At 37.4% G+C, this 25494-nt stretch overlaps 1 protein-coding gene and 1 long non-coding RNA gene across 3 annotated transcripts in view; one reads left to right on the top strand and one right to left on the bottom strand.

Moving 5' to 3' along the window:
* The window catches only part of ODAD2 (outer dynein arm docking complex subunit 2), a 162150-nt gene that overhangs the window by 695 nt on the left and 135961 nt on the right, over positions 1-25494 (top strand). For both annotated transcript variants that reach the window (XM_006041652.3, XM_006041651.4), the window contains exons 2-7: positions 3332-3594; positions 9694-9851; positions 12175-12376; positions 13013-13119; positions 13287-13423; positions 16232-16348. In XM_006041652.3, coding sequence (XP_006041714.2) covers positions 3371-3594; positions 9694-9851; positions 12175-12376; positions 13013-13119; positions 13287-13423; positions 16232-16348 — 945 coding nt within the window. In that variant the 5' untranslated portion in view covers positions 3332-3370. The remainder of the gene's footprint in view (positions 1-3331; positions 3595-9693; positions 9852-12174; positions 12377-13012; positions 13120-13286; positions 13424-16231; positions 16349-25494) is intronic.
* Positions 3009-14351, bottom strand: LOC112578817. The gene is made up of 2 exons (XR_003103197.3): positions 13912-14351; positions 3009-3060 (listed from the first exon to the last, which is right to left on the bottom strand). It is a non-coding gene; the product is annotated as an uncharacterized LOC112578817 (long non-coding RNA).

Genomic DNA, 25494 nt, shown 5'->3' with positions numbered 1-25494 from the left:
CCCGCTAGATCTTAAGAGTGGACGCTTATATTCTCTAGTCTCGTAAAGAATTGAGTTTTGCTTCTGCTCAGGTGTTCCAGAAGTTATTCACGAATGGGTTTTATTTTATAAATGATACTGGAGGCTTGCAACGGACCCTTAAAAAGAAAAAACAAACTGTTGTATCTATCGGATGAGTAGACAATATGAGTGTAAAGTGATTTCTCAGTTTATGGAGACAAACATGCACAAAAACCTTTTCCCTTGTCATTGTTAAATTTCAAAATATTGGTTTAACTCAAAGTAAGTACTATGTATTCACATATGTTCATTGTAACTATGGTTCTCGGGCCCTAAGATCTCATGGATTGGTGCTGGGTGCAAACGTCCAATAAAATTAGTGTTTAAATTTTTGGAACATTACTGGAATTAGAGGAATAAATGCTGTAGCTTTTGTTCTCCTTGCAAATTAAGAGGTCACTAGAAATTCTCATACTTAAGAAGGAAAAAAAATACAAGACTACCTGTTTTTTCTTTTAGAAACTCAGTTGGGTCTGCAAAGCCTTTTTTTAAAAAAAATCTTTTATACATGGTCTTCTTTTTGCTATTCTGTTCCACTTTTTTTTCCCCCTAATACTAATTCTAATAATATTGTGCTTGTTTTCTGGATGGTCATAGGCTCACTTGTTGTTGTATTGACTAAGTCATGTCCAACTCTTTGCAACCCCATGGACTGTAGCCTGCCAGGCTCCTCCTCTGACCATGGGGTTAACCCAACAAGAATACTGGAGTGCGTTGCCATTCCTGGAGTTCCTTCTCCAGGGGATCTTCCCGACCCAGGGATTGAGCCTGCATCTCCTGCTTGGCAGGCAGATTCTTTACCACTGAGCCACCAGGGAAGCCCCAGTTTTTTCTTAGGCCTTCTTAAGTCAAACCTGCCCATTGCTGCAGCTCCTGGGTTTATTAGACTCAGAAAAACAATTTGAATAGTGTCAAATACGTTACACACGTTCATAAAAAAATTTATCATAATGAAAAAAAGAACTTTTTGCATTTCTTAGCTCCTTTTTAAGTGTCTTCCAGAAAATTAGTATCTGGTATGTGGACTGCTATAGCCTTATGTAATTTCACATTTTTTTTTTAAAAAAAGGTACAACAAGGAAATGATTTAAACAATAACTTTATAAACTGAAACAAATTTACCTTTAAAAACAAACAGAACCATCCACCTGAGCCTTTCCATATGAAATAGATCTATCTGCACTTTCTTTCATAGTATTGGGAAACTCAAGAGTGTCACACATAAACATCAGTGCTTGCTTATGTGTTCAGAATCTAGCAATAGAAACTGGAATACTAAAATGAATGCACAGAACAAATTTATACCTTTTTGGTATTCATTTTATTTCACTAGCATTTTTACAGATATACATATGTATGTGTATGTATATTATGTGTATGTATGTATATTATGTTCTAAACTTTATCTGATCCAATACTTGCTTCTTATAATATTTTGTAATGCTCACTTTACTCTTCTGAAATCAAAATCATAGTTTTAAATCTCACTGGTGCTCTAACTGTAAAATAAAAGAAGATAATTGTAATAAAATATCAGCATGCAAATGCTCAGGTAGCAGAATATAATGAAGCCTGGTGTGCTGAAGTCCATAGGGTCACAAAGAGTTGGACACAACTTAGTGACTGAACAACAAAATCAGTTACTCCAGCCTTATGTTCAATTGCTGTGTATGCAGTGGCCCCAAATACAGTCGTGTCACAAACTTAAATTGTGTGACTAGAATTTCAATCAATGATATGATTTTGCAAAATGCTGACCTCCTGGTAAAGATCTATATAAAATAAGTATTTACAACCATCCTTTGATTTATATGGTAGTTTCAGTTCTGGAAAATTCAATGCATATTTAAACTGTGAAAAATCCTTTGTGATTATTTGTAAAGTAGCAATAGGTTGTAGGCTCAGGTATGAATTATCTGAAATTGGTTACGTGCTAAATGTTGGAGGTTGCATCATAGTTCTTCCTTCTAGGGAACCGTCCTGCACATGGCAGACATCTGGCATTCTCGGTCTTCATCACTAAGTGCTCACAATGTCCCCTCTCGTTTTGATAATAAAACATCTGTACGATACTTCTTCACTGCTGTTCAGCAGCCAGTACTGCCCAGTTGAGGACCTCTGATCTAGATGTCCCTGTTACTGGATTTGAGGATATAACAACAGGAAGGAAAGTAAAATCTCCAAACTATTTCTATAAAATCTTGATTCTGAGCTTTTGTAATAATTATGGGAAGTGGGAAGCTAATTATATTTTTTATTTAATTTTTAAACCGTTCTTCTATTATTCCAGGTGAAAGGTTTTAATGATCAGTGTTAATTGCCAATGAGAAACAAGTATAGATTATATGAAAAAAAGGCAAAGCTCCATAATATAGTAATATCAGGACTTATTTATTAACTTGGCTCTTATTTAAGTGTGCAGATAATGTTATCTTTTCAGATACCTCTTTTAAAGGCTAATTTTATTGAAAGTGAAATTTATTTCAATTTCTGTTTTACATTTTAATGCTAGAATCCGCTGATAATCAATTTAGATAAACAGGCTAAAAAGAGTCTCATTCATGCTCACATTTTCTCTTAAGCAAGTTATGAATTATGATAAAATATTCTGGGCAGGATATATGCAGGAAGTGTGGAATTTGAATTACTCAAATGTGTTGATTAATACCATCAATATGTGCCTTACGAATTTTCAGAAAAAAAATTAAAATTCTATTTTACTTAATGTTCTTATTCTATTTTTTATGAATTCTGAGGGCATTTGGGAAACTTTCATCAGCCATCATTGCACAGATATAGATGTATGTTACAACAAAGAATAACAAAATTCAGTTTAATAGCATAATTCTAAACAATGTGTGATCCAGCTCAAAAGAGCATCTCTTACAACCGCTGGCCCCAGCAGAGCTGCAAACCAGAAGCCATGCCTTCTCCGATTCTTTTTTTTCCGCTCTTGGACTTTTCTGTTTCTGTTTTCTGACCGGAATTCTCTGTCTTAGGCTGAAAATGAGAAAGAAGTTATTCATTCCAGGGCAGGCAGATACTGGAAAATCCTTATGTCCTTGGGTCAGTTTTACTTAGAGCTGGTTCAGGGAACATTAACTATTTTATTGACTTGAAGAGCAATTGGATAATTAAAAAAAAAAAATCCGTCTCTAAGGTGAACAAGCAGAATGTGGGTTGGGTAAGTACTAGCTTAAAATCTTGAAAATGAGAAATGTTCCTCTAGGAAGATGGATGCTATTGTCTCTCTCTCTCTGCTCTGATGCAGTGTGTGTGCTGAGCTCAGGTTTGAGCATCGTGGGATCCCATGGGCGTGGCACTGACCAGGTCTGCGCAGTGGACTGCTGCGGGGCATGGGGCTAAGACCCTGGAAGTTACTCCTCTCAATGAGGCTATAGTGAAGGAAATTATTATGTTTGTGGAGAGTTTTATCTATAAATATCCCCAAGAGGCAAACTATGTTTTTGTAGAACCGCTGGAATGGAAAACAAATTTGGACCCCTCAGCGTTTGGATCAGGCTATGCTGTCAGGTAAGCCAGTGAATTGCTTCTAGAATTTAATGTCTTTGGTTGTATGTTTTTTATTGATTGGTTGTAGGTTTAAGGCAAATCGCTTAACCTGTGTGAATCTCAGAACTCTCAGAAACCTGGAGGCACTTGGATGAAATCTGAGGATGTGTAGTTGGCCAATACACTGTTTATCTAATTTTTACATTTGAATTTTCTTTTGATAGGGAATGTATTTCCAGGTCACTGCACTCTCCAACATTTGCTGTTGCTTTGTGACTGGTCTTTCCACTCACACGAACTGCCAGATGCCACCAGGCATTGGTTTCGTGACCTGAGATAAAGATAAAACCCCTTCTGGTATTTAAATCTGTAAAATCTGTGGGGCAGCAAAGGGAGAACGGTACATTTTGCTTACTATAAGGAAAAGACTTCATAACAATTAGCATTGTCCTTAAATGAGACCCTTCCAAATCTGAAATTCAAAAAAAAAATCCTACCTCCACCTCAAACAGCAGGCTAGCAATTTATCTCTTTTGATCATAGCTAAATATATATTTTATATAAATTACATAGGTTTATATAAATATAATTATACTTATATAAAATGTATTCTGTAAATATACATTGTAGATGATAAATATATGTAAATTCATATATTCTTTTTTTTTGGTCAATTTCAGCTTATGTGTCACTTTAGGCATTCTGATCCTCTTCCTTTGTTCCTCTTTAGTTTTGCATATGAACTTTTAAAGTCTGATCTTATGAAAAACAGTTCTCTGGCCAAAGTTTGCTGTACATGCCTTTTCCATTTGGGATTATTTTTGAGCATAAACTCAGAATTTAATTTTTAGAACTGTAAAATCATTCTTTTTTTTTAAAGTCTTTATCAAATTTGTTACCATATTGCTTCTGTTTTATGTTTTGGGTTTTTGGCCCCGAGGCATGTGGGATTTTAACTCCCTGATTAGGAATCAAACCTGTACCCCTTAACTGGAAGTCTTAAATCACTGGACCACCAGGGAAGTCCCTGGAAAATCATTCTTGAACTGTATTTCAAGGGCGCTTTGGTTCTGATATCATGGTCTATTTTCTCTCTGAATTTTCAGAAACCTGTTTTTTAAAATTATATTTTATGTTTAACGGTGCTAATGGTCACTTTCTCCCAAAGTGTTTTATTTCTCTCACCTGAGTTCAGTGTAGCATCAAGCAGGATGTTTGGACATTTTGACACCATGTATGTTTTGAACCAGCTAACCCTTTGTGTCTTTCTTCTGTCAAGTTTACCATGCAGCTCTTCGGTGGGCCAGTTTTTCTATTTGTCATTCCTGTTTCTGACCTTGGTCGATGATCTCTTTGATGATGGAAGAAGTGAGAGGGGTGTGATAGTAGCCGTTGCTGCATAGGAGGGTGGAAACTATTCCTGTGTGTCTTGATGGAAACCAGGTAGATACTGACTGACCCAAAGAAGGCAAAAGATATATCTGAGATTTTGGTGGTCATCATATAGTCGCCAAGTCATGTCCAACTCTTGCGACCCCATGGACTGTAGCCACCGGCTCCTCTGTCCATGGGATTCTCCAGCCAATAACACTGGACTGGGTTGCCATTTCCTTCTCCAGGGGATCTTTCTGACCCAGGAATTGAACCTGGGTCTCCTGCGTTGCAGGCAGATTCTTTACCAACTGAACTACGAGGGAGTGAAGGAGAATACCAAATGCTCTCACATCCAGGTCCTGACCCACTCTGTGCTCTGTCCCCTAAACCAAGGAACCTTCAGCACCCAAAGTCACATGGTGTTTGGTCCATCCAGCAGCACATCACGTGATGTAAACCAGTGATGCCCTCAATGGCAAGAAGAATGTGTAATTAAACAGTCCCTCTGCCTCTTTCTTTGCTCTTTGGTTCATATGCACTCTTGCTTAGCTGCAGGGCCTTAGAACACATTTATTCATTTATTTAAAGTGGAGGAAGCCCCCTAGTCAAGATTCATATCTGTAAGACCATGTGGATACCCAAGTCATCATGAGGATTTAAGCCTGGAGTTTCCAGACATGTTTCTACCAAATAGTAATATCCTTGGATGTTTCAGAACAAAGGCAGATTCTTCTTGGGGCTATTCATTCTCTCACGCATCTTCTTCCAAAGCAAGGCAATTTCATCTATACCAAAACTCTGTTAAAGCGGCCAAATGACCCCCCCCCACACTTTTGCTGATCTCTGCAGATATATTGGAGACCACACTTGTACATGTGGCCTTACTTCTCAGCTACAGTGCATCCCCAAGGGCACACTCTGTAGCCGTCAACACAGGTGTGATGAGCCTTCTTCTGAGCTAGACTTGTTGGCATCTGATGTCGAAACTGATCCTTTACTCACACAATGAGGAAGTTTTATGTTTCATCCACCATCTTCTTTCCTTTTGTGCAGTTGGTTATTAGTTGACTAGATAAGCACAGTACTGGCCCGATTCTCTTATCTCCTTTAGACTCATTCCCGAGGTGCACCTGTTCATCCTGTATTATCTCTCCACATTCAGTGTTGAGGAGGAAATATCTCTGCTTTCATTTTGATGGAAATCGTAGGTCTCTTTTATCACTGTTTCCAGTTGTTTTTGTTCTTATCACACAGGATGAGATTAATAATCTTCCTAAAACACCTCAGAATGAACCCCAAATCACTGTAAATTAAGGACAGGTGACAGCACTCAGTGGTGACACTATCTGTGGGGGATACCCAGAACTTAGTTACTTAGAGTCTCTACAGAGTAGCTTGGGCATTTTTTTCTTGTTTTAAAAAAATTCTGTTTTATATTAGAGCACTGTTGATTATCAATGTTGTGTTAGTTTCAGGTACAGCAAAGTGCTCAATACTCGGTAATAGCCTAAATGGGAAAAGAATTTGAAAAATAATCGATTCATGAATATGTATAATTGCTAGTTATTTTTGAATAGTTTTTTATTTGCTTATTTGCCATCTGTGAATCCCTGTTAGTGCTATGTATATTCAAGTCCTTTGCCCTTTTTCTTTTCTTTTTTATAATTTTTATTGGAGTATAATTGCTTTACCATGTTGTGTTTCTACTGTACAGCAAAGTGAATCAGCTGTATGTATACATACATCCCCTCTTTTTTGGACTCCTTCCCATTTAGGCCACCACAGAGCATGGAGTAGAGTTCCCTGTGCTACACAGTAGGTTCTCATTAGTTTCTATTTTATACACAGTATCAACAGTGTATATATGTCAGTCCCAATCTCCCAGTTCATTCCACCTCCTCTTTCTCCCTTAGTATCCATATATTTTTTTAATTGGGTAAGCATTCAGAATCACTTGGTGAAAATGATGTTACCTGTTCTTTCCTCCCCTCTGGTAGAACTAGGATTTTTGAATCATGTCTGCTTTAATATCGCTGTATGTTAGTTGTGAATGACTGTCTGCTGTGTCTCAGTGGTTATAAATAAATGATTTGGGAGAAATTATATGCTGGTATAAGTTCTGTGTGGATGAGACATGAGGACGTTGGAGCAGAACACCTCCTCTACTGGAAATGCACATTTCACACCCAATTCATACCTTTATGGTCCTTAATCTTCTGATCAATATCGCTAAGGGCTGAAACACATCATCTCCAGCCTTAAAATGGTATTGTTTGATGAGACAATGATTATTTTATTTTGATAAAATTTCAAAGTCACAGATCAGTGGCCTGAAATTCTGTTACTGAACTCTTTGCTTCTCCTCCCTGAGAATTACTGAATAGTTTATCAGCTACAGCCTTATTTCCTATGTTACTATTCAGACATATAACTGTGGAGTAATTACTGTGTTCTGGACATGGAACTTGACGTTGGGGATTAAATAAATGAGACATTTTTCCTGCTCTCTATTGTATAAGCTGAGAATTTTTAGCTCGCTCCTCAATTCCAGTTTAAAAGTCTCTTATCAGGTCGATGGATTTCATTTATTCTTTCATTCTTCTTAACCTTATCAAGATGTCTACAGTAGTTTTCTTCCAAAGAGTTCTGTCTTCAGGGCTAGAGACTGCGAGCCTGAAATGGGAGCCTGCTTTTCAAGAGTCCTTTCGGTCGCCAACATTGTAGCTCCTCCAGCTCTGTTCAGCTGCAGGCTTCAGCTGGCAGGACAGTGAGACATGTCCCCATGCCCTGCCGTTCTCCTGGTCTCCCCAGGAGTTTCACTTTCTCAAGTTCAGGAGCTTGATCCTGTGGGTATTCATTCTGCCTGTGACTTCATCCTCTCCTCATCCTTTCTGCACCAGTGGCCCTGCCCCAGTACAGGCCTCTAAGACCACTCCTCAGTCCTAAGGGAGTTCTTTCAAAAGCTTTATTCCAAGGAAAATAAACATTCTGTAAATTATGCCCAGCACTGGCAAATCTAAAACCATTTTGCTCCTTCATTTATTCCTCATGCGTCTGTCAAACACCTTCTGTGTGCAGTTCCTCTTCAAGGTCCTGGGAACAGAGCAGTGGGGGAGACCAATAAAGCTCCTGTCTTCCCTTCTGGCTGCTGCTGCAGCAAATTACAATGCACTCAATGGCTTAAAACAACATGGATTTAAATCTTACAGTCCTGGAGGTGACAAAAATTCTGAACATGAGTGTGGGCAGGGCTGTGTTCCTTCATTCTTGCCTTCTGCAGCTTCTAGAGGCCACTTGTATCCCTCGGCTTGTGGCCTGCATCACTGAACCCTGTTTCCATTGTCATGTTGCCATCTCAGACTGCCTCTTCTGAAGATCCCTTTGATTACATTGACCCACCTAGATACCCCAGAGCAGTCGTCTCATCTCACAGTTTTTAATGTCAGCCGTCTGCATAGTCCCTTTTGCCACATAAGGTTCCAGGGACACCCCCGTCCCCCAGTTTTGACCCTCTTTCTATTTTAGTGAAATAGTAATAGATTGACCGAGTCTGTCGATTTACTTTTTATGATGAACTGTCAACATCTCATAACTATTTATCTGTGTTACAATTTAAAATAGCAGGTCTTGAGACTTCCCTGGTGGTTTAGTGGTTGAGATTTTTGCCTTCCAATGCAGGGCTTCCCTGGTGGCTCAGACAATAAAGAATCTGCCTGTAATGCAGGAGACCCAGGTTTGCTCCTTGGGTCGGGAAGATCCCCTGGAGGAGGGTGTGGCAACCCGCTTCAGGATTCTTGCCTGGAAAATCCCCATGGACAGAGAAGCCTGGCAGGCTATAGTCCTTGGGGTCGCAAAGAGTCGGACGTGACTGAGTGACTAAGCACAGCAGGGAGTGAGGGTTCCATCCCTGGTCAGGGAACTAGATCCCCACATGCCTCAGCTAAGACCCAGTACAACCAAGTAAATAAATAGATACATATTTAAAAAATAAAAAATATCAGATGTGGACACTTTTACTAGGGATTATCAGTATGTAATGAAAAATTGGGCAGTTTAAGTAATGTTGTAAGTAGTATAGATATATCGTGGCCATAAAAAAAATCTTAATATTTTAGAAACGACAACCTAAAAAAGTTAAAATGGGAAAAATACCAATCTAAGAGAGCTAACAATTTCTGATCAGGAAAAAGCCTAGTTAGAAAAACTGCTTGTTATCCTAAAGTAAACCAAATTAGGGGTTTGGAGGGGGAAAATAATCCACAGAGGGGATCTAGTTTGTCTTTTTTCATAGCACTCTTTTTTTCTTTTTTTTTTTGCTCAGAAACAGAGTAGCCAAGAAAGTTCCTAACCACTAATTACTGTGGTGTAAAAATTTTATAAATAAAATAACATTGGAAATCCACAAAACATAAATGATTCCCACAGAACTAGTGATTTTAAAAAAGATGTCCAATGCATTATTAGAAAAACAAAACCCAAAACTGTGAGTTTACATAGGTATTCAGGAGATTGCTTAAGAATTTTTTTCCTGGATATATCATATTGCTAAAGAAGTTTGGGGATTTAAGGGCCTAAAGGTGGATGAAAGTGGGAAAATAGATGAGCTTCTAACAAGACCTATTTCTATTCTCTGTATTTTACCATGAGACATGGAAATAATGTGTTGAGATGTCTTAAATTAACTTCTACTGGCATTCAGGTAACCCTAAGCCTTCAAGAAAAAAATTTTTTCTTTTCATTTTTTAGTGGAACAACAGTCAAATCAGAAGAAGTTGATAAAAATGGAGAGCCTTTGCTGTATCTCTCTGTACCACAAATTAAAATCAGGAGCTTTGGGCAGCTGTCACGTATGTTATATATTGCTAAAAATATGAAGCTGAAGGAAGCACAAGCATGTATTGAAGGTGATATTTATACTCCAGTCTGTGATTTGAACTTTCAGAAACATAATCTTGGGGGCTGGGGAGGGAATCATTTGTTATAGTCTCTTGAAAAAGTTCTCTAAAAGGTAAAAAGTACTAAGTTCAGCTTCATAAAAATGTCCTTAATTTTTCTTGGCTGAAATGTTATGCTCATATCAGCTTTCCACTTTAAATGAAAACCCTAATGCTTTACCATTAGTCAACTTCTAGATTTCTAATCTCTGTGTGTGGTTTAAAGCGAGCCTTCTTAGCTTCTGGAAAGACCTGCGGCCTTTAAGGTTCATGTCCGGGAAAGAGACAGATGTCCAGGGCCAGTGTTAGGAGCCATCCTCTTGCATTCTGCTGTACCAGATGGTGATCAGTTTCCTTTAAAATGAATGTAGCCTCTTCCTTTAGCAGACAACTCATAATAAGCTCACTTCCCATTTGTCTCAGCCGAATACATAGCTTTCTGTGAATTGTTATTTTCATTCAGTGGGAAATATTTTTCCTCTTCACTAAAGTTATAAAATGTTCTTATTGCCTAATCATCTGACATGCAAAACAGAATATTATTACATGCTATAACTGGGCTTTAAATATTTCTTATGAGTAGAAATACCTATTAGCAGGTAATTATGTCATGTGTATGCTTTGCTTCTTTGTGATCATGTGACATGTGGTTCCCAGGCATAATGTACATGAGTTCTGTCTCATCATTCTTTGCCACTGTCTGTGTCTGTGAGATGGAAAATTGGTCATTTTATATTCTTTTGATTTTTTGAAAGATGTGAACCTTAGGACAGCAGCCTCTTTTTATGTCTTGTCTACTCTTCCTATACATCAAAGTTACCTTTCTGAGGAGGGATGATATCTTGAGAATAAAACTGAATTTCAGAAGAGTTAATTGAGGGCACACCCCATACATTAAATTCAACTTAATCTGTAGATTTAAATCCACAAAGTGTTATATACCCAATCTGGCTAAATATGCAACCTTTGCTGCATTTTGCCTTTCTGTAAGAGTTCTAGGTGAAGCTCTTAGTTTTAGGTCCAAATTGACTGAACTGAACTGGCAATTTGGAAGTCAGCTTGTGTCTTTCCCCAGAATTCACCTAATATTTCTCTTCATAATCTTTAGAGATGACAGTTGTTAAGGTGATGAATGGAGATGCTCACTAAGTGCTTGGTCCCTGGGTCTCCTTCTTGAGATGCCTGCACCCTACCCCATGCAGGTTTTTCTAACAGCCCCCAGCCTCTCCTGCTAACAGTCCATTTCCTGTGGGAAAGTTAAAAACCATTGCCATCTTCTCTTCATGTCCATCAGGTCATGCCTTCTGAATTAGTCCCATGGGCATTCCCCCTCAATCCAAATGCATATGTATTTTCATCTGACTTGAATTTCTCCTTCCTAAACATGGTTTTGCCCATTTCTTCCTCATTTTCAACCATACAGTTTTTTGAAAGTGTTAGTGGCTTAGTTATGTCCAACTTTTTGTGACCCCCATGTACTGTAGCCTGCCAGGCTCCTCTGTCCATGGGATTCTCCAGGCAAGAATACTGGAGTGGGTTTCCTTTCCCTTCTCCAGTTGATCTTCCCAACCCAGGAATTGAACCTGGGTCTCCTGCATTGCAGGTGGACAGACTATTTACGATCTGAGCCACCAGGGAAGCCCCATTTTGGCTCTTATTCTGTTTTCAACGTCTCTAGATTCAACTTTCAGCCTTGGTTATGAGTTGGGATTTTAAATTTTCACTATAATTTTAGCATTTATGTAAATACTTGTTATATTTGTTTTCCCAGTTAACATCTAAGGACATTGGAAATATAAGCAGTTCAAACAGGTGGAAAAGATTGGCAGTAGATCTGTAGACTGAGAAAAACATGCTATTTTGGAGAGAAAACATTTGTGAATACTGTTCACTGATACACACGCACACAGACACACACAGTTCTAGTGATCATTTTTCTAAGGAGACCAATATTTCTCTATCTTCAAATCGATTCTGGATGTATTAATTGAATACTTATTCTGAATAAGGCCCCATAGTCAACTTAAAAAGAAACAGACCTCTTGGCTTCTGGCCTATTAGGGTGATGACATATATACATGATATTATAGCACAAGGTGAACATCTCAAGAGGAGTAAGAAAGTTTCTAAGTACAACAGAATCTGAGAAATAGAGATTAATTCAAATTGGGTCAGTCAGAGACAGTTTAATGAAATGAACGTGTTTGAGTGGGCTCCAAAGGACTTGGTATTCTATATGGCTCTAGTAATAGACAACAAGAGGATAATTCTCAAAATTTACTTTTTTGGTCAGCAAACAGAAATCCAGTAGCAAAAATCTTGGGCTTGGATTATAATATAATAAATGAAAAAATTGGAAACTCATTTGTATCTAATATTCTTGACAAAATTACCAAAGATGATGATTCTGAAAGTGAGATTAAGATGAAGATTGCCTTGCAACTCAAGCAGCTGGATCTGCACTTACTCAATCATTCTCTGAAACATATTTCCTTGTGAGTTTTTTTTTTTTTTTTTTTTTAAGAAACCTCTGAAAATTGGTTCTGAAAAGTACTTTTAGAGCTTTAGAGGAAACATAAGAAAAATAATGTTTAGAAGTGTTTGCTATTGATTTAACATTACATTATTTGGAATAAAATTTTAGTTCTTCATGACTATTTCTAGTTCCAAATAGTAAAATTTTCAGCTAAAACATTCTAGTAGAATTTAATCTAATTCTGAAGCCATTATGTGTTTTTTTATCCCCAAAGTCTCTTAAATCATTAGATAAATTTTTAAATTATAATTCGATTATCATGTAGAGTTTGTCAGATTTAAAACTTGTTCATCTTTCTAGTCTTTTCTAGTACTTTGATACTTTCATTAAGAAATGAAGTGACTATTTAAATGAGTGTATTTAAGTGTTACATTCAACATTCTCAGCATTAAATGCAAATCACTAATTCTTTAATGTCTAGCAGTGCTATGAGATTGTAACATGGTTAAAATTCACTACAATTTTGTTGATGTATAATTTAACTGATATTTTAATTATGAAAACAATATTCCCCAATATAATAGAATGTTTTCATGTTATTTTCTGTGGATTCTCTTAAAGTATTTCAAATGAATTTCTTAAACATTTATTTCAGAGAAATACGATTAAATCCAGGGACTGTGAAGAATGACATAGAGCTGCTTAAACAGTTCTCAGGAAAGGGAAAACAGACAGTCTTGGAATCTATCGAGTACACCTCAGGTTCATGTTACATTCTATTTATCTTCATAATTACATTTTCAAAATGCTTCAATAGCTAAATATTTAAGAAACAAAAACTTGAAATATCAATCCTGTTTTTTGAAGCCAAGCTATGTTACAAGTTGAGGTTAAGGAGCTCCTTTTACTTGTGTGATAATTGCTTTCAGATTATGAATTTTCTAATGGATGTCGAGCCCCACCTTGGAGACAGATTAAAGGCGAAATTTGTTACGTGCTGGTGAAACCTCACGATGCTGAAACTTTGTGCGTTACTTGCAGCAAAGAAGGAGTGTTTTTAAATGGTGTAAGTAATTTATTTTAAAAAACTAGTATTTACTTTACTCCTGAGGTTGATTTGTGAGTGCAGGCACGTCTCCAGGATTGAACCCCAAAACCAGGCAATTGAAGGATTGTCCTGTGGGATTCAAGTGGAGCCCTTTGCTGCGTTTGCTGCCTCAGTGTCCCCTACAGGTCCTCAAGTCAGCGTTCTAGGAAGTGGCCTTCATAGTGACCCATTCTGCTATCTAAAGCTAAAACCTCTTTAACACGATCAGTTTGCTGATTAATGATGCAAGTATTAGAGGGAAAAAAATAAGTCAAAAAAGGAGCTCCAAGGTAACAAAAGCTGTAACTGGCTTCGGTCCTTAGTGCTGATGGGACCAACAAAAGAGAGGAGGGGATCCACAGAGGAGGGGCCCCCTCAGAGGGGACCCTGCTACCCAGGGAGGGGCTTCCAGGCTGTGCTGGGACCTCAGCATCTCAGGACAGCGCCTGCACGGAACTGGGACTTACGCCTCTGAAGAGCGGGCCCTGCTTGCATTTGGTGGTGGTCCCTTAGATGCTCAGAGGGTCCCCACAGAGCTGGGGCTCACACGTCTGCAGAACAGGCACCTCCAGGCAGTGCTGGTTCCCTTGGAGCCCAGGTATCTCCCTGAAACCAGCTGGGGCCCCTGAAGAGTGGTGCTGCCACTCTTTCTGGCATCTCAGGGGCTGAGTAGGATTTGACAGAGCTGGGTCTCTGAGGAGGGGCCCCAGCAGCTGATGCTGGTGTTTCTGAGGGATCCTGATGAGCCTGGTTCTGAGCCTCTGGGAAAAGCCCCCAGAAACTAGAACCAACTGTTGCTACTGGAAGCAACTGCCACTGTGGGGTGAGGGGCCGTTGCTAGGTGACTCTGAGAGGACGTGGGAGGGAGCAAGTCCCTCCTACCTCTTCCAGCCTCCCCGGCAACCTCTCTCCTCTTGCTGACGGAAATTCAGCCGGCCTGGCAATGAAGAAACAGCTCTACAGACTTCGGCCCGAGTGTCAGCAAAGTGTGGGTGGGTGGCCCTCCACCTGAGGGAGGTGGCACATGGCCTTCTGAATCTTCTGGATGAAACCTTGGATGTTGAGGCCCACACATACGCACTGAACTTGGCTGGAAGGAGCAACTCAGCTTTCTTCTCTGCAAAGTCCTGCCCTCACTGTCTTCATGTAAACTTGGGACTCGCAGCAAAATTCTGCAGGGAGGATCCAACTCCTTAATGGGGACCCAGCCTTTCCAGAGGACTGTTTGGAGAGTGCCCATGCCTCGGCCTGGGTGGGTATCGAGATGCGGGGCCGTGTTCTTAGTGGCAGGAGGCATGTCTTCTAACCTGCCTTTCAGTGCTCATCTTGTCAGTGCAACCCTGGGCTTGTTTCGGCACAGAGGAAACAGACAACCTAAATATGATTTTGCTTTCAGTTTGTTTTTATTAATAGAAAAGCAGAATATCCAATTGGAAAATAAGAGATTGAGAAAAAAAGAGGAATGCTTTTCTTTGGCCTTCCAGAGTGGGGTGAGGAGCCTTTGCTTCTATAAAAGGCTGTTGATGCATATACAACTTGGTTCAATATGGAAATATCCGGGTGTTCCTCAGCTTAATAAATGGAAGACAAGGAACTGAAGCTGTTCAATAATCACAAGGAAATGTATTAGACACTACAGTTGATATGTATAACTATGTTATATATGTGTGTGTATATATATATATATACACACACACACACACACACACACACAGGGGGCTCCCCTGATGGCTCAGTCAGTAAAAAAAAAATCCCCCTGCAATGCAGCAGATGTTGGTTCGATCTCTGTGTTGGGAAGATCCCCTGGAGGAGGGAATGGCGATCCTCCTCCAGAAGACATGACAAAGAGTCAGACATGACTGAGCAACTAACACTTTCACTTTTCATATATATATGTGTATGTGTGTGTATATATATATATATGGTGGTGTGCAACTCTTTGTGACCCTGTGGACTGAAGCCCACCAGGCTCCTCTGTCCACATAATCTCCAGGCAAGAATACTGGAGTGGTTATCTTTACCTCCTCCAGGGGATCTTCCTGACCCAAGGAATCTAACTCAGGTCTCCTGCATTGCTGTCTGAGCCACCTGGGAAGTTACATATATATACACACACACAGTTTCATATGTATATATATACACACACACACACACACAGACACATTTATATATGTAACACACTACAGTGTATTGTGTATGTGTGTGTGTGTGTGTGTGTGTGTATATATATATATATATATGCAAACATACATATATGGTGTAGGAACAGGAAAGGAAAGAGACAAGAAAGACAGACAGAGGCCAAGGGAAGAGGGACAGATGGTACACGGAGGTCAGACCCCTGAAACATGAGCCTATAGTAATCATGCTCCACACAGAATAAGAGCAGGGTGTGACCAACAGGAACATAGGCTTTTGTGTGGTAACATTCTCACCTCAGAGGCCTTTATGACTTCATCAAAGTCTCATGAAGTCGTAATGCATTTTCACAGGACAGAAGAACAGAGGGAAGGGGCTTTCAGGTCTCTGCTGAAGCAGCGAGCCATGTGTGTCTAGCAGCCCTGTGTGTCTAGGAGGCCCTTGGTAAAGGCTTGCTGAATGAGTGAATACATAAATGAATTTACATTATATTAAGAGGGAAGGGTTTGCCTGCACGTTTCATGTGTAAGGACAAGCACATGGATCCTTTAGAGAAGAAAACAATACTTGTGGTTGGGTTGTGATTTATTGATCAGGTTCTTTCGTTGCTAGTCCATTAATTACAGCACCAAACTCTTTCTTCCAAAGGGCAAAACAGATGATGAAGGGCAAATTAATTATGAAAGAAAAGGAGAAATTTATAAAGACCTTGTCACACTTTTAAAAGAAAAATCAGCAATATTTTCAGAAAATATGTCTAAACAGGTAAGTTTTACAGTCTCCTTTGAACTTTTATATCGTTACAGTTTTTGGCTGCAACTTTCTGTAGTATAAAAAATTGGAGACTAATGCTGCATTGTTTTGGACAGTACTTTCAATTATTGGAGTGTTTTCCACAATATAGTGTAAAGTAATACATGTTGTAAATGTAGCAATTTAAGAATGTTTCTGGTTTTCTTTAGGTGACAGGAATGATATTTCAAAGTGCTTTCTAAATAGGACTTTTTCATTTTCCATTTTGAATTAATTACACTGAGAACAAAGGACTCAGTCCTGGTAATGAAGCCTACATGTTTTGATTATTTTCATCCTTTCCGGGAATCGTATGATTACTACCTAGTTGGATTGCCTTGATAAGTGTGTCAACTACATGTGCATAAGAACACTGTTTATGTCTTCCATGGTTTGTAAAATAGTGCTGAACAAAGAAATCAGTCAGTGTGATATTTTGTGAAATAAAATTTTGGTTGAAGCTGATGTAGGTAGAAAACAAAATTCTAAGAATACTAACATGATCCACTTATGTTCTGGGCTGATTCTCAGGCTGATGGCAACTCTATAGACGCCCCCTCAAGAGCTCATTGGACAGGCTCATTGTGTTTCTGATGCTGCTGCTTCTGCTCTGTTTTCTTGCCAGACTGTTGTCATTCAGCCTAGCATGGCCCCTTGTCATCATTTCATGAATTCTTTTTATTTCCTGGTCTTTGATCACCTGTTTCCTGGACCCTGGTTTTCCATTGTTGTTGTTGTTATTGTCATAAAACACATATATACATAAAATATAAAATGTGCTGTGTTAACCATTTTAAGTGTACAATCCAGTGGCAGGAAGTACATTCACAAAGCTGTGCAACCGTTACTACTATTTCCAGATCATCATCATCTGGAACTAAGCAATAACTCCATTAAGCAGTAACTCTTCCTTCCTTCTCCCCCTAACTCTTGATAAACTCTAATCTACTTTCTGTGTCTATGCATTTACATATTCTACGTATTTCATATAAGTGGAATCACACAATATTTGTCCTTTTGTGTTTAGTATAGTTCACATATCATAAAGTTTTCAAGGTTCATCTGTGACGTGCCTGTATCTGAACATCATTCCTTTTTATGGCTGGATGACATTCCATTTATGTATGTACCAAATTTTGTTTCTCTGTTCATCTTTTGATGAACACTGGGTTTTCTACCTTTGGTTATTGTGAAAAATACTATGAATATTGGTGTACAAGTATCTCTTTGAGTCCCTATTTTCAGTTCTTTCGGGTGTACACATCAGGGTTGATTTTCTGGCTCATATGGTAATTATATTTAACTTTTAGAGGAACCACCAAGCTGTTTTCACATCCGCTGAATCATTTTACATTCCCAATAGCAGTGTATGAAGATTCCAGCTTCTTTATGTCCTCACCAACATCTGATATTTTCTGTGTATTTGTATTTACTATAGATATCCTAGTAAGTGTGAACATGGTGTATCCCACTGTGGTTTTGATTTGCATTTCCCTAATAATTAGTGATGTTGAGCATATTTTCATGTGCTTATTAGTAATTTGTATATCTTCTTTGAAGAAATGTCTGTTCAAATCCTTTGTCCATTTTATAAAATTGTCTCATTTTTGAGCTAGAGTTCTTTATATATTGTGGATATTAATTCTTTATTAGAAGGTTTGCAAATGTTTTCCCCTTTTCTGTGGGTTATCTTTATACTCATCTTGATAGTGCCCTTTGGTATACAAATATTTTAAATTTTGATAGAGTCTAATTTATATTTTTTCTTTTGTTACTTGTGCTTTTGGTATCATATTTAAGGAACCATTGCTAAATCTGTCATAATAAAGATTTGCCCTTAACTTTTCTACCTTTCTACAATTTTTTGTTTTTGTTCTCTCAAGTTTAGGTCTTTGATTCGTCTGGAGTTAGGTTTTGTGTATAGCGTTAGGGTCCACCTTCACTCCTTTGCACATGGATGTTCGGTTTTCCCAGCACCATTTGTTTCAGAGATTATTCTTCCCCCACTGAATGGTCTTGTCATCCTCATTAAAAATCAATTAACTAAAAATTTCAAGGTTTATTTTTGGGCTCTCAATCCAATCCCATCAGTCTGTATGTGTATCTGTATACCAGTCCCATACTCTTGACTATCATAGCTTTCTGTTAGTTTTGAAATCAGGAAGTATGAATCCTCAAACTTTGTCCTTGTTTTTCAAGACCATTTTTTGGTTATTTGGGGTCCCTTGACTTTCTGTGCGAATTTTAGTCTTGGTTTTACTATTTCTGAGAAAAACATCATTGAGATTTTCATAGGGATTGTATTGACTCTGTAAATTGCTTTGTATAGTATTGTCATCTTAATAATATTATCTTTTAACCTACAAATGTGGAATGTTTTCCTACTTGTTTATTTCTACTTTAACTTCTTTCAGCAGTATTTTGTAGTTTTCATGTAAGTCTTTTGTCTTTTTAGTTAAATTTATCCCTAAGTATTTTATTCTCTTTGATGCTATTGCAAATAGAGTTATTTTCTTAATTTCCTTTTTGATTGTCCGCTGCTTAGCATATAGAAATACAACTGATATTTGAGTGTTAAAATCAGAAGTAATGTTTGAATGTGAAATTCAAAATTGAATCCAGCTAATTTGCCAAATTTATTTAATTCAGTTTCTTTTGAATCTTTAGGTTTTTCTATGTATAAGATCATGTCATCTGTGAACAGAGATAGTTTACATTTTCTTTTCCAATTTGGATGTTTTAAATTTCTTTTTCTTACCAAATTTCATGACTAGAACTCTCAGAACTATGCTGAATAGAAGTGGCCAAAGTAGATTCCTTGTCTTACTCCTGATCTTAGGGGAAATGCTTTCAGGCTTTTGCTATTGAATGTGATGTTAGTTGTGGGCTTTCCATATATGGCCTTTATCGTCTCATCAGTTTTCTTTTTCTTGGTGTACCCCATCATTTTGGTAGTGCTTCCTGAGTAAAAGAGGCACATAGGAGGAGAAAAATTGAGGGTTAGCATGTTTGAAAATATCTTTATTCTTCTCTCTTAGTTGTTGTTTCTATAATGACAGTTTCAAAATAATTTTTTTCTTAGAATTTTAAAGGCATTTTCCTATGTGACCTGTTTGTTTTGGCTTTGCTCATATAATGAGCCTGTAGGATTTTCTCTTATCCCTGATGTTCTGTAATTTTCATGATGATATGGTTGGTGCTGGTGTCTGTTTGTTTTTCATTAATGATGACATATGTCTTTTAGAACTGGAAAATATTTTTTGTATTACATCTTTAATCATTTTTTCCCTCTCTGTTCTCCTTGTTCTCTTTATGAGATTCTAGTTGGATTTTGGGGCCTCTGAGGTTGATCTTCTGATTTTCTTTTCTCTCATACACCCCACGCCACTTTCTGGAAATACACCTTTACTTTGTCTTCCAAACATTGTGTAAATCTTTAAAATTTAAGCTTTCATATTTTTAATGTTTTGTTTTGGGTGTTTATATTTTTTCAGACCATATTCTTTCATTTCTCTTGGGTAAAACGTAGGACTGAAATGGCAAGGTTATGTGGTAGTTATACGTTTAACTTTTTAAACAACTGGTGAACTGCTTGCCAGTGATTGTAAGATTTTCCATCCACTCTGTGCACCAGACTTACAGCTGTGCCACATACTTGTCAATGAGTGGTAGTGTCATTCCTTTATTTTAGACTTTCTCTGATAGGTGTGCACCACCATCTCACTGCAGAGAAGGCAATAGCACCCACTCCAGTACTCTTGCCTGGAAAATCCCATGGACGAGGACCCTGGTAGGCTGCAGTCCATGAGGTCACTAAGAGTCGGACATGACTGAGCGACTTCACTTTCACTTTTCACTTTTATGCATTGGAGAAGGAAGTGGCAACCCACTCCAGTGTTCTTGCCTGGAGAACCCCAGGGATGGGGGAGCCTGGTGGGCTGCCGTCTGTGGGGTCACACAGAGTCGGACACGACTGAAGCGAGTTAGCACTATCTCACTGAATTTTAATTTGCACTTCCTGAATGCGTCTTCTTATATGCTTATTGAATGTGATTCATATATCTTAAGTGGTAAAGTGTATAGTCAGATCTTTTGCCCATTTCTTATTTTTTTTTAAATTTCTTATTATTTAGTTGTGAGATATATACCTACCTACCTACATACATACACACATACATATAAGCTTATATTTTCTTTCAGAGATAGGATTTGTAAAATATTTCCTCCCAGGTGGTGGCTTGTCATTTTATTCTCCAAAAAGTCTTTCAAAGAACAAATGTCCTCAATTTTGATGAAGTCCAACTTACTAATTTTTTAGAGTGTTGTAGCTAATAAAGCTTTACCAAATCCAGTGTCACAAAGATTTTCTCCAGTGTTTTGTTTTTTTTTTTTTTCTAAAAGTTTTTAAATGTTAGGTTTCATATCTAGGCATATGATCCGGTTTAATATATTTTTTGTACATGCTGTGAGGTATGGATCAGAGTTCATTTTTTTCTTCTGCATGCAGACACCTAATGGTTCCAGCATCATTTGTTGAAAAAGAATTGTCCTTTCTTTGCCCAGTTGTCCATTTGTATGGGTGTATTTCTATTCCTTTGATCTGTTTATTTTTATATCAGAGCCACGCTGTCTTGGTTACTGTAGTCAGTCAGTCTCGGTTAGGTATTGTCACTTGTCCAATGTTGCTGCTGTTCTTCAGAGTTGCCAGCTATTATGTATCTTCTGCATGTCCATTCGAATTTTATAGTCAGCTTGTCAGTTTTTTCATAAAAACCCCTAAGGATTTATGAATGATACTGTATTGAATCTATAAATCAATTTAAGAACTGACATCCTAACAACATTGGAGTTTCCAGGTCGTGGAACTCTGTGTTTCTCCCTGTTTAATGTTACGCAGCGTGTCTCTCCATCTTACTCAGTTTCTCTCCGCACTGTTTTGTAACTTACAACACACGTTTTGCACATCTCTTGTGAACCATCTGTAAATATTTCCTATTTTGGGGCTATTGTTAAACAATAGTTTTAAGGTTTCACTTTCTGGTTATTTGTTGCTAGTATATAAAATACACTTTTGTATACTGATTTCATATCCTGAAACCTTGCTAAAGTCACTTAATAGTTTTGTCTGGTTTGTAGATTCTGAGGGGTTTTCTACATAGATGATCATATTGTCTCTGAATAAAGATCATTTTACTGCTTCCTTTCCAATTTCCATCATTTTATTTCTTTTTCTTTCCTTAATGCACTAGCTGGAACCTCCAGTACAGAACTGAGTAGACGTGGTTTCTTGTTCCTTGTGGTAAAGGGAAAACTTTCAGTTTCTAATTATTGTCACCTGTCAGCTTTACATAGATGAAATTTATAAGGTTGAGGAAGTTCCCCTCTATCAAAGTTGTTGAGAACTTTATTAGGATTGGATGTTGGATTTTATCAAATGATATTTCTGTACCTATTGCGTTAATCATTTTATTTTATTTTATTTTTTAGTTTAACTTGGTTAATTATATTGATTTTTGAAAGAGAAACCAGCCTTACATTTCTGGGACTACATTTGTGCAGGGTGTATTACCCTTTTTATTTATTTATTTTAAAATTTTAATTTGCTAACATTTTATCAAGAAGTTTTGCATCTGTTTAGGATTATCAATGTGTGGATTATCAATGTGTAGATTTCTTTTCTTCAATATCTTTGTCTGGTTTGAGTATCAGATTAATACTGGCCTTATAGAATGAGTTGGAAGATTCTAACTCCCATTCAGTTTTCTGGAAAAGTGCTTAGAATTGGTGTCTTGTGTTAACTGTCATGTAGAATTCACCAGTGACGCCATCTGGGCCTGGAGTGTTCACTGTGGGGAGGTTTCTAACTACAAATTCGATGTACTTACTAGTTATCGGGCCTTTCAGGTTATGTTTCTTCTTGAGGGTGCTTGCTAGGTGGTTTTTAAAGGAATGTGTATCCCTTTTGTCTAAAGTTGTTGAACTGATTGGTATAAACTTGTTTATAGTATTCTTTTGTTAACCTTTTAACAACTGTAGAAGCTGTAACTATTGTTACCTGTCTCGTGCCTGATATTAATCATTGTGTTTTATTTTTTTCTTGATCCATCTGGCTAGAAGTCCATCATTTTACTCAGTTCTCTCAAAGAAGTCACTTTTGGTTTCATTTACTCTTCTCTAGCTTTTTTTTAAAACCATACATTTAATCTAGTCATACTTGCATTGAAAGGAATTTTGGTAATTTCGGGTATGACTAATATCAGGATAAAGAATTCTCTTCCGTCTACATTCATCTGTAGAGAAGCTGTTTGTCTTTTGGACACACATTCTGACATTTTGTCTCTCAGACGCAGTGAGCACCTCTCTCGGGCATGGCAGTGGTAAGAAGTTGGGAACACTCCACTTTCCTGCTCTCAGCAAAGCTTTGACACTTCAGAGGTGTATCTGCTTTTATATCCTTCTGCCTGCTTTGAGTTTACATTGCTCTTCTTTTTCTAGTTTCTTAGGGTAACAGCTTAGAGTCTTGATTTGAGAGCTTTCTTCCTTTCGAGGTGAGTATTCGGTTCTGTAAATTTTCCTTGCAGAACTTCCCACCTGTCACACATTTTGGTGTTTTATTCTCATCATTTTCATTCAGTTTTTGTATTTAAAACAATTCCCTTAAGTCAACTGTACCTCATAATTTTTTTTTCCTTGAGGCTTCCTCTTTGACCCATGATTTAGAAGTTTGTTACTTGGTGTTAGATTTTCCCATTACATGGTTCATTATTAGTTTGATTCCACTGTATTCAGGGAACAAACTCTGAACAACGTTATAAATTTGGTTTTTGGTGTGGTTGAATTCTTCATATCCTTGCTGATTTTCTATCAGTTTTGAGAGGGATTTGAAATCCTCCAACTATAATTGTAGATTTGTGTTTCTCCTCTTAGTTCTGCTTTTGTATATGCAGTTCTGTATACACATTTAGGATTACGTTTTCTTAATTGACTATTTTATCATTATGTCATGTCCCTTTCTGTCTTTGGTGATTTTCTTTTTTTCTGAAGGCTAATCTACTATTCATATAGGTACCCCTGGCTTTCTTTTAACTAAAGAAATTGGTTCAAGCTACCTATATCATTATATTTGAAGTGAGTTTCTTGTGAATAACATATAGTTGAGTCATTTTTAAAATCCACTTTCTGAAACTCTATATATCGATGTATCATATACATGGTGTGTTTAGATCATTTACTTTAAAAAGCCTATTTATTTTCATTCATTCATTCTTTCATTTTTGGCTGTGATGGGTTTTTGTTGCTGAGCTCAGGCTTTCTCTAGTTTCTGTGAGTAGGGGCTACTCTCTAGTTGCTGTGTGAGGGCTTCGCATTGCTGTGGTTTCCGTTGTTGAACCCTAGAATGCTGGCTCAGTAGTTGTGGCACATGGGCTTAGTTGCTCTGCAGCATGTGGGATCTTCCTGGACCAGGAATCGAACCCATGTCCCTGCATTGACAGGTGGATTCTTAACAACTGGATCACTAGAGAAGTCCCTAGAATATTTACTTTTACTTATTGATATCAGGGCTTAAGTCTGCCAGCTTAGTTTTATTTTCTGTTTTTTCCTTCTGTTTTCTGTTTTGTTTATCTTTTTCTTTTTCCTGGTCTTCTTTGGCTTACTTGAACTTTTTTTTTTAATACCATTTTGGTTTTTCCATAGTATTTAGGTATATCTATTTGTATTGAGTTTTTGGTGGTTGTTGTAGATATTGTGTTATACATAATTTGTCATAATATACTGGTTTGATATTTTACCACCTGAGTAAAGTATAGAAACCATGTCTTCCTTTAAGTCCCTATACCCTCTCTCATTTATATTTGTATTTATTTCCTTCACATTGATAAACTGTATTAGACAATGTTATAATTGTGCTTCAACCATCCAACATCAGAGGAGGATGAAAGTCTTTTGTGTTTACCCATACTTTTATTCTTTCTCTGATTCTTTCCTTCCTTTCTGGTGTTGCCAATTTCCTTATTTTATCATATCCTTTCTGTTTAAGAAAACTTCTTATTCTTTGGAGGTAGGTCTGTTGGTGACAAATTCTCTTTGTTTTCCTTTATTTGAGAACATCTTGAATCCCCCTTTATTCCTAATGAATATTTCCACTATATATGGTATTCTGTGTTGACAGTTCTTTATTTTCAGCACTTGGAAAATGTTTCCAGTCTTTCTGGCCTCCATGTTTTCTAATGAGAAATCTGCTCTTATTTTAATTGTTTCTGTCTTATAGGTAAAATATTTTTTCTCTCTCATTGCTGTTACTTTTCCTTGACTTTGGTTTTATGGAGTTAGATTATTATGTCTCTTGATAGGAATTTCTTTGGGTTTATTCTGTTTAGGGTTTGCTCAACTTCTTGAATCTTACATTTATGTCCTTTTCCAAGTTTGGGGAAACTTCTGACATTCTTAGAGTCTGACCTTCTTTCTCCTCTCCTTCTGGTGCTCTGATAACATGAATGTTGGATATTTTTCTACTGTCCCACAGATCTTGAGGCTCTGTTTATTTTTTTTTCCAATGTATTTTCTCTTTGTGGTTCAAACTGGGTAATTTCTATTGTTTGTCCTCAAGTTCACGGGTTCTCTCTTCTCCATCCTGTTGCTGAACTATCCAGGGAGTTATTTTGGTTTGTAAATTTAAATTTCAAAATTTCTATTTGGTTCTTCTTTATAACATCTATTTATTTGCTGAAACTTTCTAATTTTTCATTTGTTTCAAGTCTTATTATTGATTGTTGAAGCATTTTTATGATGGCTACTTTAAAATCTTACTCCAGCATCTGTTTGAGATTATTCCATCATCTATTTCATTTTGGTATAAGCATCAATTATTCAACGTCCTTTCTCATTCAGGTTGTGACATTTCCTTGTTCTTGGTATGATGAGTGATTTTTTTGAAATTGTGTCTTGGACATTTTTGGATTATATTATGAAACTTTGGATTTTTTGGCAGTCTTTTGTTTTAGCAGGATTTCTCTCAGTGTAGGCTTCATGGTGTAGGTCTGGGGTACTGCAAAGTGCGTGTAAAAATTCAAGTTCCTCACTTAGACTCCATTGAGGACCCTACTCCAGTAGGGTAGGGT

The sequence above is a fragment of the Bubalus bubalis genome, chromosome 14 (genome assembly GCF_019923935.1).
Source record: "Bubalus bubalis isolate 160015118507 breed Murrah chromosome 14, NDDB_SH_1, whole genome shotgun sequence".
NCBI lineage: Eukaryota > Metazoa > Chordata > Mammalia > Artiodactyla > Bovidae > Bubalus > Bubalus bubalis.
This window is presented reverse-complemented; position numbering and strand designations above follow the sequence as displayed.